This window comes from Gambusia affinis, linkage group LG16 (assembly GCF_019740435.1).
Source record: "Gambusia affinis linkage group LG16, SWU_Gaff_1.0, whole genome shotgun sequence".
NCBI lineage: Eukaryota > Metazoa > Chordata > Actinopteri > Cyprinodontiformes > Poeciliidae > Gambusia > Gambusia affinis.
This window is the reverse complement of record NC_057883.1, coordinates 5700708-5718993: the sequence shown is the minus strand read 5'-3', so window position 1 is coordinate 5718993 and position 18286 is coordinate 5700708. Positions and strand designations below refer to the sequence as shown.

General features: G+C 38.6%; 3 protein-coding genes and 1 long non-coding RNA gene across 6 annotated transcripts; 2 read left to right on the top strand and 2 right to left on the bottom strand.

Moving 5' to 3' along the window:
• Positions 1–473: 473 nt before the first annotated feature.
• On the top strand, positions 474–5618 carry LOC122845816. Its single transcript, XR_006373139.1, has 2 exons — positions 474–823; positions 1700–5618. It is a non-coding gene; the product is annotated as an uncharacterized LOC122845816 (long non-coding RNA).
• A 793-nt stretch (positions 5619–6411) lies between these two features.
• On the bottom strand, positions 6412–8467 carry oip5 (opa interacting protein 5). Its single transcript, XM_044142257.1, has 5 exons — positions 8161–8467; positions 7794–7860; positions 7196–7318; positions 6993–7074; positions 6412–6779 (listed from the first exon to the last, which is right to left on the bottom strand). The coding sequence occupies exons 1-5, from the start codon at positions 8330–8332 to the stop codon at positions 6681–6683; spliced, it is 543 nt and encodes a 180-aa protein (XP_043998192.1). The 5' UTR covers positions 8333–8467; the 3' UTR covers positions 6412–6680.
• A 586-nt stretch (positions 8468–9053) lies between these two features.
• Positions 9054–14824, top strand: nusap1 (nucleolar and spindle associated protein 1). Of its 2 annotated transcripts, XM_044142252.1 has the most exons (12): positions 9054–9304; positions 9415–9483; positions 9591–9740; positions 9820–9967; positions 10409–10537; positions 10636–10748; positions 11265–11434; positions 11581–11744; positions 12073–12213; positions 13031–13147; positions 13233–13338; positions 14298–14824. In XM_044142252.1, exons 1-12 carry the CDS (start codon positions 9224–9226, stop codon positions 14383–14385), a joined length of 1476 nt encoding a protein of 491 aa, XP_043998187.1. In that variant the 5' UTR covers positions 9054–9223; the 3' UTR covers positions 14386–14824. The 2 variants fall into 2 exon arrangements, with proteins under 2 accessions (XP_043998187.1, XP_043998188.1); XM_044142253.1 differs by lacking the exon at positions 12073–12213.
• A 97-nt stretch (positions 14825–14921) lies between these two features.
• Positions 14922–18205, bottom strand: ndufaf1 (NADH:ubiquinone oxidoreductase complex assembly factor 1). 2 transcript variants are annotated; one of them, XM_044142256.1, is made up of 5 exons: positions 18118–18205; positions 16205–16729; positions 15930–16115; positions 15302–15376; positions 14922–15217 (listed from the first exon to the last, which is right to left on the bottom strand). In XM_044142256.1, exons 2-5 carry the CDS (start codon positions 16715–16717, stop codon positions 15077–15079), a joined length of 915 nt encoding a protein of 304 aa, XP_043998191.1. In that variant the 5' UTR covers positions 16718–16729; positions 18118–18205; the 3' UTR covers positions 14922–15076. The 2 variants fall into 2 exon arrangements, with proteins under 2 accessions (XP_043998191.1, XP_043998190.1); XM_044142255.1 differs by lacking the exon at positions 18118–18205 and adding an exon at positions 17807–18054 and having other exon boundaries at positions 14923–15217.
• Between the last annotated feature and the right edge of the window lie 81 nt (positions 18206–18286).

The following is an 18286-nucleotide window of genomic DNA, read 5'->3' as shown; positions in this document are numbered from 1 at the left end:
TGGTAATGAAAACCTCTGGAGGTTTTCCTCCTCCAACACACGTTAGAAGGCTGAATTTGGATTTAGAACTAGATGATCCAATGGGTCTAAATTCTTAGACAGTAAGCTGGCCAAAATCTTAGTTTTACTGCTGTGATGCCCTGAGCAGATTTTTATTTTCCTGTTTAAAAATTCCGGCAGGAATTTTTACAAAGAATGTCGTAATTGTTTCAACTGCTGTAGTGGAAATTGCTGTTTTATTATCCGCTTGTGTTTTGTATTGTCGTCGTACATTAGAAAAAGAAAGAAAAAGAAACACTACTACTGACAAATATCTGTAAATAGGAAATTTGCAAATTTATAACGTCACTATGCCAACTGAATGTCATTGCGTCTGAATATCTTTTAACTAAATAACCCTTTAACCTTGCAGTGATTATAAACAACCTCTAATCCTAATTAAGATAAAGGACGAGTGAAAAAGGTGTGTTTCCGGGGCGGGGTTTAGCTTTGACTGACAGCCCTTCCGTCCAATCGTCGCACTCTTTTTTTGCTCGCACTAACAGAGCAAAAATGGCGTAGGAGCGGAGGGTGAAGGAAGGAGAGGACCTTCTTCTCTCCACCTCGCCGTGTCCAGGAGAGGAGAGAAGGGGGTCCGCAAGTCTGAAGTTTTCCTGTAAAATTGTCGAGTCGTCTTATGAGAATAAACCTGGCAGTCCTGCAGGTGAAGAGGACTCTTAATGTGTCACCGCAGAGGAAGGATCCCGCCGGCTTTTGTTTACCATTGTGTGAGGCAGCAGCTCAGAGGAACAGAGGAAATATTTCTACATCATTTCACACTGAGGTCAGTGCTTCAGTCAACAATTCCTTGAAAGATTTTTTTTTCCTCTGCGAAATGTATTTATCCAGTTCTCAGTGTTGCATCTGTTTTATTATTCAGCTGATTAGTTAAGGTTTTAGCGATTTAGTACTAGAGCTTGCGTGTTAATTTTACATTTGAAAATGAGCTCAGTTTATTTGATCATATTGCGTTTATTATTATTATTATTCTTATTATTATTCTTATTATTATTATTATTATTATTATTATTATTATTATTATTATTAAAATGAGCTCAGTTTATGTTATCATATTGCATTTATACAGTGGCGGTTACAAAATTAATGCCACCCTGGGCACCGTGTATATATATTTGTATGTATAAGTTACCGGAAAAATGTTTAAAGAATGATGTCAGAATAATGTTTAAAGAAATTATCATAAATACAGAATGATACCTGACATACATTTAGAATGATAAATAAATTAGAAAATTATTATTTATTATTATTAATCATAATAATTATTATTATAATTATTATTTTGGTATCTGCCTAGGAATACCTGAAATCTGTGAATGTTTGGGACTCGCACTGTATTTAGGTTATTATCCATCAATGCGCACATTGGAAATATTCTTATCACTACCACAGACTATTTTATTCAGGGTTAACGGTACAGCCAATCAATACCCAGAAAAATTAATGGGCGCTCCTGGATTGGCTGGTTTGCCAGCCAATGATGTGTCAAGTAGCATTGTGCTCTTTCTAAATGTTTTTGATACAAACAACAAACATTCTGCAAATAGGTGGACTGTGTATAAATAATTTAGTAACTGGGAAATTTGAAGATGTTAGTTTAACACCGCGTTTTCTCTTCCGGTGAAACCGATGTTCACAGGTAGAGAGATGGAGCCGATCCCGGTAGAAGACCCAGAACCTCTACTTCTGCCGAGCCCAAGAGAACTGTAGCTAAGCTAACCCTCTTTTGGGATCCTCCCACTGCCTGTCCTGCTGTTTTCTGGGACACTGGATATCTCTCTCTTTTACAGCATTCCCATTTGTCCCGACCTCTTTCTGCAGCCTAATCATCAGTGAGGACCGCTCGCAACATTTCAGATTCACAAAGATTTAAAGTGGTCCAACTTCGGACATAAAAACTATAACATAAAGCACGATGTAACGACACCTGTTTAATTTGCTTAAAGAAACGGGTGATTTCCTGGTGACGCTCATGTAAACGGAGTTACTTTTCAAACGCACAAGAGGTTTGAGAATGAGTAAACTATATGTGTTTTTTTTTTTTTTTTTTAACGAAGAAAGTAAAGACACAACATACTGTAGCAAAGATCAAGCGCCTGTGATACAAATTAAGATTCATTGATTCGTTTTCCTTTCTTTTTAACTACCTCATTGCCACAGTAAGTCCAACGGGAATGAGAGGAGCATTTTCTGAACAAAGAGCACCACAGCAGTCACTTTTGTCTGTCCATCAATGTTTCAGTATTGAAGTCGGGTAGTTGGCAGGAGAGCAGAAGATGAATATGCTGTTGCTTATATTCAGCATTAGTCTTGTTTGCTAGGAGGATTCCTTAAACGTCTTGCCTAGAAAGGATCTGGTAGATTTTTATAGACGGCACAGTATCTCTATAAAAATCTGAAGCCAAAGTGGGTATGATGAGGCAAGTGCTTTTATTTAACCAGTAATATTTAGGTCGCTGAAAATGTACTGCTAAATTTGGGCTCCTAATAAGCAGGGAAAAAAAGCAAAGTCCCTGCCAGATTACAGCTTGCAGCAACGTGTGGGGAAGGGGCCGTGGCTGGAAATCTCTGTTTGGAGCTTTTTTTCTGGCATCTCTTCAAAAGCATTTTAGTGGGGTTTTTTTGTTTTTGTTTTTAGGGTCTTTAAAATTTTATCAACAACCGAAGTTTATTTCCATCTTGCTGCCGCTCTTTTGGGGTCGAGGAAATTGGTTATGTGATAGTGACACAGCACAGGATTGTGTGTAGGTTAGCTGAAGCAGAGAATGAGCGAAGTTGGCAGTAAATATCGGCCAAAATGGGAGGATTAATATCGGGTATTGGTATCAGCCCAAAGGTTCACTTCGGTGCATCCCTACTTCGTACCTTGATGCTAATCTCACGCCTAGCCGTGTCTGCGTAGCATCAAGAGTTTACATCTCACACTTCTTGCAGCTTATAAATGGCTTCCCCTTTTAATTTTATTTTATTTTTTTGCCATGTACATGTATAGGAAAAACAGCAACAACATAATTCCATTTTGCTGGGATCTGTGCAATATTTGATCTTAACTGTCATGTTGTTGACCAAACTGTATATTGTATAAAACAAGTGACAAGTTGTTTGAAAGCAACAAAATCACCAATGTCTTCCATTAAGATATGTATAGACTCATGTGCATTAGCTTATTTAGCGGGACTGTGGTGCCAAAAAAACATCATAGTAGCCATGCATGACCAGTAGTAATGCTTGCTTCATCACGAGTATCGATTTGTAGGCCGAGCTGAACCTCAAATCTGTGGAGTCCATTTCGGTAAAAACTAGGGAGCGTTAGCCTCACATACTTAAAAACCTCTAGGTACGTCAAATTTAGATACCGCTTTAACCTCAAATCTAGTGCTTGAGCTCTGTTTTAAGGCATGTATATGCTAGTAGGGAATATGTAGCATGACACAGTTGGGATTCACCATTACAAAGAGGTGCACCAATCATGATTTTGCTGCTTTTGTACGGCTTTGACCTGCCAACGTCGATTTTAATCTTTTATGACTTCTCTTGAACTGTAACATGAGAAAATATAACGGCATTCAAAATATTTTATTTATAGACGTCCTGTCGTGATTGGAGATCGATTGTGTATAGTAAGAGCCAGAGGAGTCGCTGTAGAATAAGGTTTGCAAGTATTTTAAAGTGAAGTTTAAGGATGTCTAATTTTAGCTCTTACCATCGTTAGCACAGCTAGCATTACAGAAACAGCATCAATTGTATGTATTACTCGTAGAGAGCGTAGATTCTTACACCAGCTCTTAAGGCTTAAAGCTCAAAAGGATAACATAGCAACCTTCTTCTACTCTGTTCAGCCTTCCTGTTTTCCACAAAAGTCTGGCTCTCTCTCGCCAGACTGCAGCCTTTGAGAGAGCTGTAAACTATGAATGAGTCACAGACTACAGCTGCATTTCCATGAACCATATAATAACACAATTTGACATTTTTAAAATAAATTTGCTAAATGGAAACACTGCACTCTCAAAAAAGCTCTTGTTTTTCTAGAAAAAATTTGTCTCTAGGATTAAACGGCGTTTTGGCCGTAGAGAAATCGGTTTATTTCGCTAAACTGCAATGGAAATACTTCTTAAATCACCCAAGTCATGTGATCAACAACTGGATGAACAAACATATTCACATGTGATGTTAATTGGATTTCATATTTAATTGAAACTTTAAAAAATAATTTATTAGCATAATATCAACAAAATTTTGCACACATTTGGAATGGAAACGTAGCTCGTGGTGAATTCTGGAAAGAGTTTGGATTTTCCAAAAGTGGATCTCTTGGTGCACCTCTGCACGTGTTAATGTTTGCTTTGCGTTTCAAACTACATTTTAGTCTGTAAAGTTTTAACATAAGAGCCAAAAAAATTCTTCGAGAACCTAGTCTCAGATGGGACAATCTTTACATAAATGATTTAGGAGGAGGATCTTAAATACCCAACTCAGCATCTTGCATAGGTGATGCTGTTACAGTCTTCATTGTGAAATTGTACAAGTGACCTCATAGTTTTGGGATTCAGAGCGTTCTATTTTAATCCACATAATTGTATTTAATTAGATTTTTTAGAAGCAATAACCTGAAATAATGCATGAATATAGCTCCAGGAGTTGGTGTTAAAAGGACAGTGTTAACATCTCATTGAAAATCCCCCCTTTCCCTTGCTATGCCTTTGAACTAGCAACGTGTTAGCCACCTATTTCCTTTTATTGTATCTTTATTTTTTTTAGCATCATTTAGTTTTAGTCGTTATTAAACACGAAAACAGGCTTTAAATTTGAACTCTTGTAGCATCCACAAAGACCTTCTCCTCGTCTGCGAGTTGCAGACTTAGGAATAAACGCGGCTGCAAAAGAACTAGCAGAACGACGCTAGCGTGAAAAGCACTTTCTCTCCACGTACCGACTTGCACCGCCCATCGTCACCGTCACGTCTTGAATGCTGTGTTCAGGCAACCCTGTAATGTTCTTTCTGGTGATTTTATAATCCCAATTTATGAGCAAGTAGACGTCCAGGTGATATGAATTTGTGGGTTTAAAAATATATGCATGATTTAGCAGAATAATGAATGAATTGTATTGCATGCAATAACTTAACTTTGTAATGTGAATGAGTGTAATTATAGGGGGTGTGGGGGGAAGTATTATGATTTTCCAATCCAAATAAAGGTAACGCCGACGGTTTTATCGATTAGCTGCGATATATAACAAAGGAATTAATCAGTTTCTGTGTTTTTTCCTGTTGTGTCACATGCAATCTAGCAGTACCACTACAGTGCAGCTCTGCGGTTCTTGTTCCCATGAGGAAAACTTAACAAGCTTTGGCGAGATTCCAGAAATTACTTTGTTGCTCAACTTTTCCACTGAGATGGTGGGCTGTATAGCGACTATGCACTCCAGAGGGAGGAAACGGGCATGCCTAATATGTGTGAGCCTCTTGTCTGGTTTTGTAATAAATGAATAAAAAAGATAAATAATAAATCTGTATCAGAAAAATTTAAGCAATAAACAGCAGCATGGTGCCAATTGAATTGTGTCGTTTCCTTTACGCTTTGAAAAAGAGCAGCAAAACATATTTGAGACACTGAGTTAAAGCTGAAAAAGTACTCTAAGTTGTATTTTTTTATTTAACTATACAAAGAATTTTTATTTAGTCATTCAATCAGATTCATAAACTAAAGCTGAACATTTGTATCCATATTTAATGCTAACATTTACTTTGCGAATCCGACCTTTATTGTTCAAACCTTTTGAATATTCCCCTTGCAGAACTCCCAGGATGGCTCCTATCTCCAGCTCATTCCACATTTTTACTGGGCAAGTTATAGAAAGTACATTTAATTTTTCTATGCACTCAAAAACGTTTAGTAATCATCATGTGTCTAGGTTTTAAAAGGGCAGATAATAGTTGCTGTGGGGACCTCAAGAGGCCACTTTCTGCTGCTGTTATCTAACAGTGAGTATATTTTGAAACTGGAAGTTTATAGTGTTTGTGACATTTACAGTAAAGAGATTGGTGGAGATATTTTTCAAAACAATTTCCTAGGTTGAAACAAATGGGAAAGCACCACATGCCCAATGCCTGTGATGCTGTTTCTCTTACAAAGGTCATGGTAAGCTTCTTAAGATTTTTTTCCTCCTTTTCACGTGTTATTCCTTTCACCCTTGCTGTATTTAAATAAAGGTCGGACTTCTTTATGCCCTGACGGTGAGGTTATGCTTTTCAAATAAAAAAAATAAATACATTTTTAAAAAATCGTAATATTAGGGGGTTTCAAACGTATTACTACTAGCTATGCAATATTTGAAAAAAAGAAACAAGGATATCAAACTCAAATTTATTGTAAAAAAACACAAAAACATATATAATGTACAAATAAGTGTAGCAGAACTTGAGTGAAAAATTAATTAAAAAAGATTCATCAGTTTAATACAAAGAAAGGTACGTTATCTGCTTTTAAAATTTTTTTTTTAAAAAGAACATGCGCAGCCTAACAGCATCCAGAATGATGATTTTAAAAAAAGAAGCTAAATGCTGGAACATCAACAACAGAACAAGTCCACACACACATACAGCCCAAACTCCAAACATCTTACGAACACCACTTCCTGCTTCGACTGCTGATGTTCATGCTCATGTCAGCCAGTGTGTGTGCCATCTGATCCAGCTGTTCTTCACACTCCTGCCTTGCCTGCAGAGAAAAGGACAGAACTGCTCAAAGTTTGTACTAAAAAAATAAATAAAAATGGAAGGAGTGTCTCCTTTGTGATGTGAAATTAGCTTGAACTAATTTAGGGTACTATAAATAACCGGAAAGGTCTACGAGATCAGCAAGAGGAATCCAGTCAAAGTGCATGTTAGTGTTCCCAGCTGGCTCAGGTCATTTGGTTTTTGCTTTTCTCACCTCTTCAACAGTTTCCTGAAGAGGCTTCAGCTCAAACGAGAGAGATGATGCCTTCACCATTGAGCTGCTGTCCAGAATGTAACTGCAGGTACAGACATTTGTTATTGTTATTATTAATTATGTTTGCTAAAAATAATGGCATAAATAGCTATACACTCGTCACGTGACAAGCTCGGTAGTTTGACGGGCACAGAGCTGCTCACCAGCTCATTCTGGCTTTGTTCAGGAGAAAGACGGAGCGAACAGCAGCCAGATGCGAAGGAGCAGCGTGAATGCGTTTCCCCACGACACTGTTGCACGCACGGCATTTTAGATTGGAGCAAATGCTGAAAGGAAACAGAAAAATACAAGAAATGTAGTAGAAAAAAAATTAAATAATTATGAAATACCCAACAGATGTGGTTAAAGATGAAAGGCTGGGCTCAGAAGAGGATTCATCCAACATGGCGATGCACTTAACTGGGGAAAAAAAAAAAGTCTGCAGTGGTGCATAAACACTTGTTCAAAAGCAAAAGAAAAAATTTTTTATTTTGAAACCCTTGCAAAATTATTCATAGCCTCTTTAACATATTTATATCGTCAAATTACAAGTAAAACTAATATTGTAAAGTGGATAAAATGTTACATTTTCAGGTTTTTTTTTTAGATTGATAATCTGTATCATTTGGCATCCATCTGAATCTTTTACTTCGATACTAACTAATAACCTTCAGAAGTTAAAAAAAAGGCTAACCAGAGTCCACGTAAGTGTAATTTCATGTCAGTGGAAATATTTTCTGCAAGTCACCAGTATAAACTCACCAGTTAGCCAGTTCCCCTTGGTGAAGTGACTCCAGAGCGCCACTCACAACCACGTCATTGGTTACTCCTGAGGGAAGGAAAAACTTACATATAAGTACAACTAAATCAGAAAGGAAATAAGCTCAAATTAATCAAAATTACTAAACTATTTAATATCACGCGATGCATTCTGTCGAGCGATAAAAACTGTCATTAGCAACACGATTTCGGTGGGAGGTTTTTTGTTTTAAATGACAGTAGTAGTAGTAATAATAATACATTAATTTTGGAGGATAACAGATTCTCCACAAGCAAATTTACCAACAATAACTTCGGAACTACTTGCATTGAGTGAATTGCACATAAACAAAACGTAAACAAAACCTACGCATGCACATGACGGAGTCGATGCATTTCAGCTCTCCGCACACCCCTAAAGAGTCCGCCAGAACCGTGTTACACTGCACACAGTGAAAGGTCATTAAATGTTCCGGTTCTAATGTCGTAATCGTCTCTAAATCATCGATTCGCTCTACTAGGAGACTGTCGTCAAACTCCATTATGCCCAGATATACAGCACAAAATCGGCGACTGATCCGCGCTGCAGTATTTGAACTAACAGAGGAAAGGAGAATACGTCACGTCCTGTATTGGTTTGACCTTCAAAGGCCTGTGGTACAACACTGCCACCATGCGGGGGATCAAGATACTGTTCTATTTATATACCCATGCCCTGAATTCCATGAATTTTGTCTTAATGTGCCCTAAAAACTCATCTCCAGTCACAAATAGCTGTCATAGACAATATTGTTTTAGTTCTAAAGACGTCCATGTATGTTAAAACATCAAAAATACCTTCCTTGGGGGTGTAGAGTACTAACGTTTAAATTACATTTTTATATCATATGTTTGTATTTAGGAGTTGAGACAGACCAAAAATAATCAGAATTAAATTCATACATATTTTTTATATAATTAATTACAATAATATAATGAACAAAGTACCCTGGATTCAATGTCAGAAAACAACGTCAGTGATAAGAAAACACACACAGAAGAAACATGAAATAGTTTAATTCTTATTATTTTATAATATGATATTGTGCTACAGAAAGCTTTTTCTTCTAGTTGTCGACGTTAATTAACGTAAAATTCATTCAAAACACATTTTGAATCAGATTATTTAATTTGAAAATTAAAAATGTAGAATAACTATATTTCTTTCGCACTGTCAACCAAACGTATTACCATTTTTTAACCAGGTTGAATCTGATTGGCTGTGCGTCGCATCTGGTCAAAGGCGAGAGCCAATCGGTTAGCTCCTTTGGCTGTGTTTTGAATCAGAGGCAATTTTAACCGTCGGGCGCCGAGGAATCTGGGAGAAAGCGGTGTAGACATATACCCAAATAAATAAGTGAACTAACGCGCATCTTGAAGTGGAAAAGCAGCAGATGAAGATGGATTTGAACTCTATGAAGTATGCGGAGCTGCGAAGCATCGCGAAGGAGTTGGGGCTGAAGGCAAACATGAAGGTACTTTGACGTGTTTACTCCGGCCGATGATGCTAACGGCAGATGTTTGCTAACTTTAACGCTAACTGTACGTGGAGTGCGCTTAAAATTAATTTCTTTGTTCGACACAGGCCGATAAGCTCCTGAAAGCCATTAAGCATCACTATGAAAAAGAAAAAAACAATGACGAAGAAGCGCAGGTAACCCGACACTGAACTATAGTAATGCCACACAAGCAATCGCCACTCAAAACACATTTAAGGATAATCCATTATGTTTAACTCTTGTTCTTTAATTTTTTTTAAAGGTCCGAGTAGATGAAAGTGCAGCTTCAGACAGCGGCCAGGAGAATGTAGATGATGCTTCCCACCAAGAGGCTTCCAGTACGGCTGTGTTTGTGAACACACGTCGGGGGAGAGGAAAATGCATCAAGAGAAAGATCACTGATGCTGCTGAGGTATTAGGTTGTAACATTGACTTGCTTTCGGATTTCTATTCTCTTTATTAAATTTCCAAATTTTTTCTCACTTTTCTAGGCTGCTGACCCAGCCGAGTCTTGCAGCAGTGCAGGGGAGAAGAAGAAGAAAAGGAAGGTGACCCTGGACAAAGACTCTGAGATGAATGAAGCGGAGCCCCAGCTGCACCCAGACTCCAAGGACAAAACTCCTGTGCTGGCTGAAACAGGTCGGTAAAGCTTTTTGAGAAAGATTGTAGAAACGTAGAACCAGACATGGACTAAAGAAATTCTAAACCAAAATGATGTTCTGATTGGAGAAACACAGAATGAAGTATTTTTCCCTTGATGGGGTCTGAGTGGTGAATGATGAATCCAGTAACATTGGAGTTATTCATTTTTTTAAATATATATGTTCATTAAATGCATCACAACTAACATATTCCACTTTTCTAACCATACACGTACATAAATCGCTAGCAACACTTTTGTACTTTTGCAAAAATTCTTTAATAATTTTTTTTATCTTTGTTTTATGGGGCAAAGGTATGACCAATTCTTTTAGCTGTAACGGTACTGTGATTCCTTAGAGTTTGTGTATATAGCTTGATACTGCTAACCATGGTTATTTATAAGGGTAGAGTTCACTTTAAATAACGTGTCTCTTTCAGAGATGAATGTGTTCCCGTCGTCTGGTTCTCGTACGGAAAAGGCACCGAAGGTGGTAAAAGGCGGTAAGATCCCTCGTTACCAAGGTCTCCAGCAAAAGAGCAAGACTTTGTTGAAGCCCACAACTCCTAGTAAGCTTTCTAATTCACTGTTCTTGTGGACAAATGAGAAGCGATAATCCTTTCGAAGCCCTTCAAGGTAACTGTTGTGAATTTGACTTCCAAACCAGACTTTAAAAAGCTGCATGAGGCCCAGTTCAACAAGATGGAGTCCATTGACATCTACGTCCAGCGGAAGACAAAGCAGATGGAGACGTACAAAAATCCAGTCAAAGACCAGAAGGTGATTCCTTAAATCACATTGGTCGGCTCTGATTTGAAGATGCTAATGCTAAATGCACACTGCAGTACCTCTGGAGGAAAAAAATTAAACCAGTTGAACATGTTCACGTTTTGTTGCATCAGAACCACAAACTTTGATGTATTGAGATTTGGCGTGACGGATCGACGCAGAGTTGTGCATTTTGGGCAGTTTTGGCTTGATTACTCCTCTCAATACGTTTTTCAGCTTTTGGCCTTTTTTTTTTTTTTTTTTGGAGTCTGTATAACTCCAATTATCGATTAATTGATCACTCTATTAGTTGCTGATTATTTCAAGAATCGATTCATCACGATTAATCGTTTCACAGACAGAGAAATACAGTTGACTCCGTTCCAATAAGATACACGGAACAATACGCGTTTGTGGATGTAACATGGTAACGATGTGCGAAAGGTCAAGGGTCATGACTAGTTCTGCAGAGTGCTGCTTATTGAGCACCTTTTTGGCTCTGTTGATCGGTGTGTTTGTGTCCTGCAGAAGAGTTCAGCGCGTGCCACCATGTTCAGCCCCGGCAACAAGACGCCGGCCGAGGAAAGGCGTCGCCACACTTTGCTCTCAGCCAGTAAAATCCCTTCAAAAAAACCCACGCAAAAAGAAGACGGTCATTTCAGACCCTCTGTCCTTTCTGCCCGCAGGGTCAATGTTAGGTGAGCCACCTTTGACCTTTCTCCAGTGTACCAACATAAATACATTAGAGCCAAATATATTTAACTTGCATTAAAGCTGATGGTGACTCGAAATGGGCTGCAGCTGACTTTATCTTATTAAAGCGGTGCTGTAAATATTTCTCTAGATTCTCGGAGGCTACGCTCGATAATGAGTTCAAGAGGTCGCTGGTGAAGACGCCGGCACGGATGTCGCCGTGCGTCGCCTCCAGTACCCCCCAAAAACCGACTGCAGACGCAGCAAAGCCGGCCGCCGCCAAGTCTTCAGGTTTATCTGCCCAGAAAACTCCAGGTAATTTCACATTTCACTTCATCAGATAATCTGGAGAACGAGTAGACTTCCTAAAATTTGAGTGTTGTGAAAAAGTAGGTTTTTTTTAAAAAAAAATTGGTTTTATTTTGTTCTTTTCTTTGGCACTCATTTTAAAAATTGAAACTCGTATTGCATCGATTTATTAAACGGAGTGGAATATTTCAAGCCTGTATTCCTTGCGGTTTTGGTGACTCTGGCTTGTAGATGCTGAAAGCTCAAAATAAAAATGGTGTATGACATCAATAAGAAAGTATTTCCAACAGAACTGTCAGGATTTCACAAAGTGTGTACTTCTCTGTGCCCTCAGTAGTTGGTAGGGGCTCGTTTTGCATGAATTGCTGCATCAATGCAGTGTGGCATGGAGGCGATCAGCTGGTTCTGCTGAGGTCGCGATATCGGCAACCACTGTATCGTCATCTGAGCAAATCGATTTATCGCAATACAGCAGGTGATTTACACGAGGGCTGAAATGATTCATCAGATTAATTGTCAAGAATTGATTCGTAAAACAATTGTCAACTAATTTAGTAATCAATTAAATGTTAACTGGAGTATACAGACTCAAAAAAGGCAATTTGCTGAAAGAACAGCATATTCAAAGCAATGCCGGGAATTAACCTCAAAATGTACAAAAAAATTACACATTTTGCATTTAAGATAAAAACAAACACCTTTGTGTGTAAATCTGTTCCACCCAGAATCACTCAAGTGGCAGTTTGAGCTTCACCTGGTTCTAATTCTGTAAAAAGAGTAAAATAAAATCCTACTAAGCTCCTTTTGTTGTTCAATTATTTATCAATTAATCCAAAAGTATTCAAGAAATTAACCCTACGCTGTGTTTGTTTTAACCTTTGCTACAAATGATTAAGCATTCGCTAAAGTAAGGCTGTATTATTGCATTTTAGGCAATAAAATGTCTGTCTTAGTTTAAAAAATAGAAATTAAAAATTTTATTTGGATTCATAAGTATTTCTAATATTGCATAAAAAAAGGGCTTAAGTAGTTAAATAAGAAATCTGCAAAATGTGCCGATTTCTTTATCCAAGCAATCATCAGAATAAACTACTAAATTGTTGCAGCCATAATTTACACTCCTAGTTTTCATTATCCGTCAGCCATGACCATCAAAATGAAAAGAAACAAAAGCTGTGTCTGAAATGAGTTACACAAATATTGAACTACTTCAAGATATTGTACATTTTGAAGCCGTACTTGTAGATGTCTACAGAATTTTAAAAAGGCATGTATTTTCTCTCCTATAAAAGGACCCTTCATTTTCACTGGTAACATGAGTGCTTTAGGAACGCCTGGAACCCAAAAGAAACCTGCCTTCGACTTGAAGGCGAGTCTGTCGCGCCCCCTCACCTACAAGCCCCATAAAGGTACTAAACATTCCTCAAGGTCTGTGAATGCAGCACATGATGATTTAATGCGAGACATGTTATTGATTGCCTAAATACTTCATAGGTAAACTGAAACCTTTCGGAGATGTCAAGGAAAACGCAGTAGAAAACCAGTCTGCGATCGCCAATCCTCGCCAAGAAAGTTACAAACAGACCAAAATCCAGACAAGGTAAGTCTTAAAGGAATCTTTAACAATCTTATGGGGTTTTCACACCTGATAGTCTGGTAGACTCTGCATGGTGTGACCTGGGGGCCAAAATCGCAACATTTGTTACATTTTCAGCTGCTGGTTCCTCTGACAGTGCTCTGCCAAATGATCCTAACGAGTTGAAAAACCTGTTCTCCTCCTCGCCTGTGGTGGCGCTGTACCAAGAACTGAAGGAAACGACACGAAAACCTCCACAGACGACATAAGCGCAACTCGTAGACATGAATTATTTCATGCATTCATGTCTGACGCGACTTCCTTCTTCACAAAATGAAAACAAAAAATGGAGTAGCATCATGTTTTAGCGGTTGTAGGATTTCTCTTTTGTCTTTGGTAAACGACCATGAGCCATTTGTCCCGCTAGCGCTAGATACGTGCGTTTGTTTTGGGTGTATTTACCCAGAATGCCCTGCGCTGTAGTCCTCTTCCTGCTTTTTGAGCGTTCTCAAAATGCAGGTGCATTCAAACCAAGCTAGAGTTCACCCCAACCGAAGCGAGCACGAGGTTTTTAGGTGGACCAGAGTTCTCCATCTTAGTCCGGATCAAAAGCGGGAAGTGGCATTCCGCGCAGGGCATTCTGGGTAAATAAAACCAAAACAAACGAAAGAGTTTCGGCGCTAGTGGGACAAATGGCTTGAGGTCTTTTACCAACAACTAAAGAGAAATTCTACGACCGCTGAAATCTTACGCAGATCGGTCTTTGTTTACATTTTGTGAGGTAGGAAGTTGCGTCCAGCGTCTTCTTCTGAGGTTTACGGTTCGTTTTATTTAGTGGTTCTAAATAATAATCCACAGGAGTGGAGATTGTTTCAAAAAGGTGCAGCGTGGAAACGAACCCCTGCAGCTGAAAATGTAACAAATATTCCAAGCTTCGTCTCTGTCTGTCCAGCTCCTCCTGATGATGATCTGTCCTGTTTTAGGGAGGACCGGCGAACCAAACAAATGGAAAGCCGGAAGCAGAAAAAAGAAAACCTGCTCGGGGCGAGGAGAGGACTTGTGATGACGTAGACGGGGTTATTCTTCAAAATGACGGCCATTGGGAAAGCGTGATGCTTTTTACTGTAAATATTTTGATGTAGAAAAGCTCAGATTTTCCCCAACCTGCATTATTTGTAGAGATATTTGCTTTAAAGCTTTGTTTCTGTTAATGCCGCAATTTTCTCTGCTATCAAGTAGAAACTCTTGTTTATGTAAATTTTTAACAAGTGTTTTATGTGCTTTATTTTTACTTTCTTCTGAGGGGAAAACATTTAATGGCCCAGAACTTGATTTAAAAAGCTGTTTGACATGTAAACCCTTTTCTTAATTGTGATGTTTTATTATTGAATTTTGTAATAAAATTCAAAATTCCCATGAGGAGAAAAAAAAAAGTTTAATCTTTGTGATAATTGCTCTTTAAAGAACATCAGCAGGGATTCCTGTAGAGTAGGAAAATATTTCTACATCTTATATTTTTAAATTCATCTGTTTTTAAAGGCTGACGACGATGGATATGCGCTACAAGTTAATTAATTTAAGGTTTATTTTAAAAACTGCTTACAAAAGGATGAAAACCTGGGTCTTTCTGGTGTGAAAAGTTTATATATTTATTTTACTAAGATCACCGTTCTAAATGTACAGATGGAGAAAAAAAAAACGAGTCAAAAGTCTTGTCACAAGTCCTCATCTCTCCTGTTCGAATGCTGCGCTGCGGGAACTCTCACACTTCAGGATTCCTCTTGTACTTCTCGTATGCGAAGTCCTCAGTGTGTGCGTAATCTTTGCACACGCCGATGAAATCGATTTCGAGCTGGAAGGGACCATCTGCTTTGTCTCCAAGAGTAAATCCAATGGCATTAATCTGTAAATAAATAAAACAAGGAATTTATATAGATTTATATATTTCTTTTAAATGTAGTTTTTACCATTTTAAAGTTGAAGCTACCTTATCCAGCCAGAGCCTGTGCTGGTCATCTTGTACCCTCCCCCGATGAGCCAGGAAGAACTTGGAGAACGGGATCTGGAAAGGAAAACCGGGTTCAGCGATTGGCCCAGATCATAGAAATCCTCCCAAAGTACTTTTATGTAAAATTCCAAATGGGCACTTGGTAGATTGCATCAACCAAGAGCAAATTGGTTTTTGATAGTACCACAGTTTTATTGAAATATGCAAACTACAGTTTTAAGTTAATTCACAAACGGTGAAACAAACAATCCTACATGTATCAAAATAATTTCTTTGATCATTAGCAGTAATATTATCAATTCTAACCATTTTTGCAGGAGTTTCTTAAAGAGACAGAGGCCTGAATTCAAGGCATTCAATTTCAAAGTCAAATGTCTTTCAAGTTACATTTGATGGATACAATATTTTAATAACTGGCAGTAAAGTTATTACTAATGTTACTCTTAGTAATAACGCTAAGGTTACTTGATTATGCTATAAAACACATAACTCCTTTAAAATAATTTTTGTGGCCCCGAAGTACTTTCAAATTGACGATTTTGGCCTTCGTGGCAAGAAAAAGCTTGGACACCTCTGACTTCAAATGTTACACCTTATTTGTCCTTACTTTCACATCTTGCCAGTAGGGTCCTCCCCTGGTATACAGGAAGTAGCTGTACATGTCATCTTTCTGGTGAGTGTAGTAGGTTTCTGCTATGATGTTGATCATCCATGGACGGCCGTCACCCCGAATACGCAGGTGGAGGGTGTTGAAGCTAGACCAGTCGTGGTACTTCTTCCTGTCAAACGAAGCCTAGGGGAGAGGAAACGTTTCAGCTTGTGGTTCATCACCGTGTGGACCTAGAAGAGATGAAATAATTTGAAAGAGGCGCAGCACTCAACCAGAGGTTGCTTGGCGCGCATGGTGCAGTATCCGCTGTAGCGCGTCTCCCCGTCTTTAGGAGGATCGGAGCAAAGCGTCCCGTACAGAAGGCAGGTTTCATTGTTCTTTCCGATCTTCAGGTAAATCTCGCTTTTGCCTCCGATCTCCCGGTCGCAGGAAATTGTCCACTCCTGGAGGCTGTGGGGGCCCCTGAACTCCCACACCACCTGGTTCTGCTCCAGCATGTGTTCGATGATGGGTTTGCCCATCGGACCAACGAATTCGGCGAAGAACTCCTCCTTCAGCAGCTGGAAGTGCCTCTTCATGCCCTTCAAACCCTTAGAGAGGTCAAACTTGACCCTCCACCACGGGGGCTTGTCCTCTCTGGGCTGGCCGGGCCGCCGGTAGCCCATCTGGGTCAACGCTCTTCTGGGCACGGCGAGAGGCGCGATGGACCGCAGGAGCCAGCGCAGGTCACGGACGGAGCGCAGGAGCCCGGACGCAGGGACGCGTGAGATATTAGGAAGGGACATCTGGATGAGTCTCTGTTGGGAAGGATGACAGGAAATGGTTCTAGTAAGCTGGGGTTACAGAGAATTACTGGCCGAATTTAATAAATGTCTTTATTTGGAATACATTAAACCGAGACAAGCTGATTTGTCGTACATTTTACCAACCCAAAACATGTGCAAGTTGTTTTTATATGCAGTAGCTCTTATTTTTATGCATTTTGCAAGTATCAATTAGCATGACATTGGCATGTCTACATCTCATCTGAACTAGTTATTTATATGAGGCTTAACTTGCATAAAAATAAAAATGTTGACTTCCATTTGTGTAGTGACATTTACTTTGCTTTATGTGTATTGTTGTGTATGTTTATTGCTGGTTTCTCAATTGGTGACTGTTATTTTTATAACTTTATTTTCTTGTTTTTATGATGTAAAGCACTTTGACCTGCCTTGTCGCTGAAATGTGATATACAAATAAGATTGATTGATTTCTTATTGCAAATTAAATAAACACAGATTTGTATTTCACTTTACACAGTTTCTGTGGCTTTGCACGTAACACTCTTTTTCTTCTCTCTATCTAGATTTTGTTTGTAAAAACAGAAATGAAGCATATAAAAGCCAGAGATTAAATATAGTAGCTCTTACTATGTGGAAGAATAGATCAATGTTGGTAATAAAGTACAAACTAGAATCAAGTGACATCCTTTCTTAATGCTTTATTCGTGTTCCTTTCATACAAACATCCTAAATTATTCCCGGCATCTACTATTTGATAGTTCCAGTGTTTGAAAAATAGGAATTTTTGACATTACAACACAGAACAATGTAAACCTCCGAATCATGTACTTCTATGGATAATAACGTTTACAAGTCAGAGGTTTTTACTGACAAATGCATAAAGTTTACGCAAAATGCCACTAGGTTGTAGATTGAATCAAATTACCACGACTTTATGTTTTTGTCCACACAGAGAAATCAAATGATTATTCAATAAATAGTTAAATTATGAACAATCTCAATAGCCACAATTTCCTTAGACCTGCTCCCGTGGAACACTCACACATTGTTAACCCGTCATGTATGAAGGATAATGTTTTTTTCGCTTACTCTATCCGCGTTGTAATTGGTCCAACCAGAAGCCGTCTACATTGATGGAACAGACGATACAATAAAACAATTCAAAACAGGTATTGAATGCTGCAACAGTCACGAATAAATTCAAGGTTGGCTCTGTCCGCACAGGACACACCATCTGAGCAGATACTGGAAAGCTACATTCAGAATACTTTCGACGACAACCTGAGTAATAAATGAGAACTACAGTTAAAGTCACATGGTTTTGTAACAGCAGCCTTAGTAGTTCTTGAACGTAGCTTTGTTGCACTTAGATTACCGTCCTGACTGGCGCATTCACTAACCTTTAGTTCCCCTCTCTGTTCTCAGTGTCCTTTTGTCCGTGTGTTTTTTTTCTATTGAAAATATTTTTTAAAGCTTTCAGAATATGAAATTAATATAGTAAAATTGCACATTTTGTGTTATTTCCTTAATTCTTTCCAATATATACAAGTTCTTGGTGTAAAGCCATTG

Bases quoted from the DNA above. Each gene is read 5' to 3' on its own strand.
- nusap1 (XM_044142252.1), top strand. From the start codon at position 9,224: ATGAAGATGGATTTGAACTCTATGAAGTATGCGGAGCTGCGAAGCATC. The intron at 10,538-10,635 runs GTAAGCTTTCTA...CTTCCAAACCAG, and splicing joins GTTGAAGCCCACAACTCCTA to ACTTTAAAAAGCTGCATGAG. The intron at 11,435-11,580 runs GTGAGCCACCTT...ATATTTCTCTAG, and splicing joins GCCCGCAGGGTCAATGTTAG to ATTCTCGGAGGCTACGCTCG.
- oip5 (XM_044142257.1), bottom strand. From the start codon at position 8,332: ATGGAGTTTGACGACAGTCTCCTAGTAGAGCGAATCGATGATTTAGAG. The intron at 7,861-8,160 runs GTAGGTTTTGTT...TCCTTCCCTCAG, and splicing joins CGACTCCGTCATGTGCATGC to GAGTAACCAATGACGTGGTT. The intron at 7,319-7,793 runs GTGAGTTTATAC...GTTTCCTTTCAG, and splicing joins CAAGGGGAACTGGCTAACTG to CATTTGCTCCAATCTAAAAT.
- ndufaf1 (XM_044142256.1), bottom strand. From the start codon at position 16,717: ATGTCCCTTCCTAATATCTCACGCGTCCCTGCGTCCGGGCTCCTGCGC. The intron at 16,116-16,204 runs GTTGAGTGCTGC...CCTCTCCCCTAG, and splicing joins TGCGCGCCAAGCAACCTCTG to GCTTCGTTTGACAGGAAGAA. The intron at 15,218-15,301 runs GTAGCTTCAACT...ATTTATTTACAG, and splicing joins ACAGGCTCTGGCTGGATAAG to ATTAATGCCATTGGATTTAC.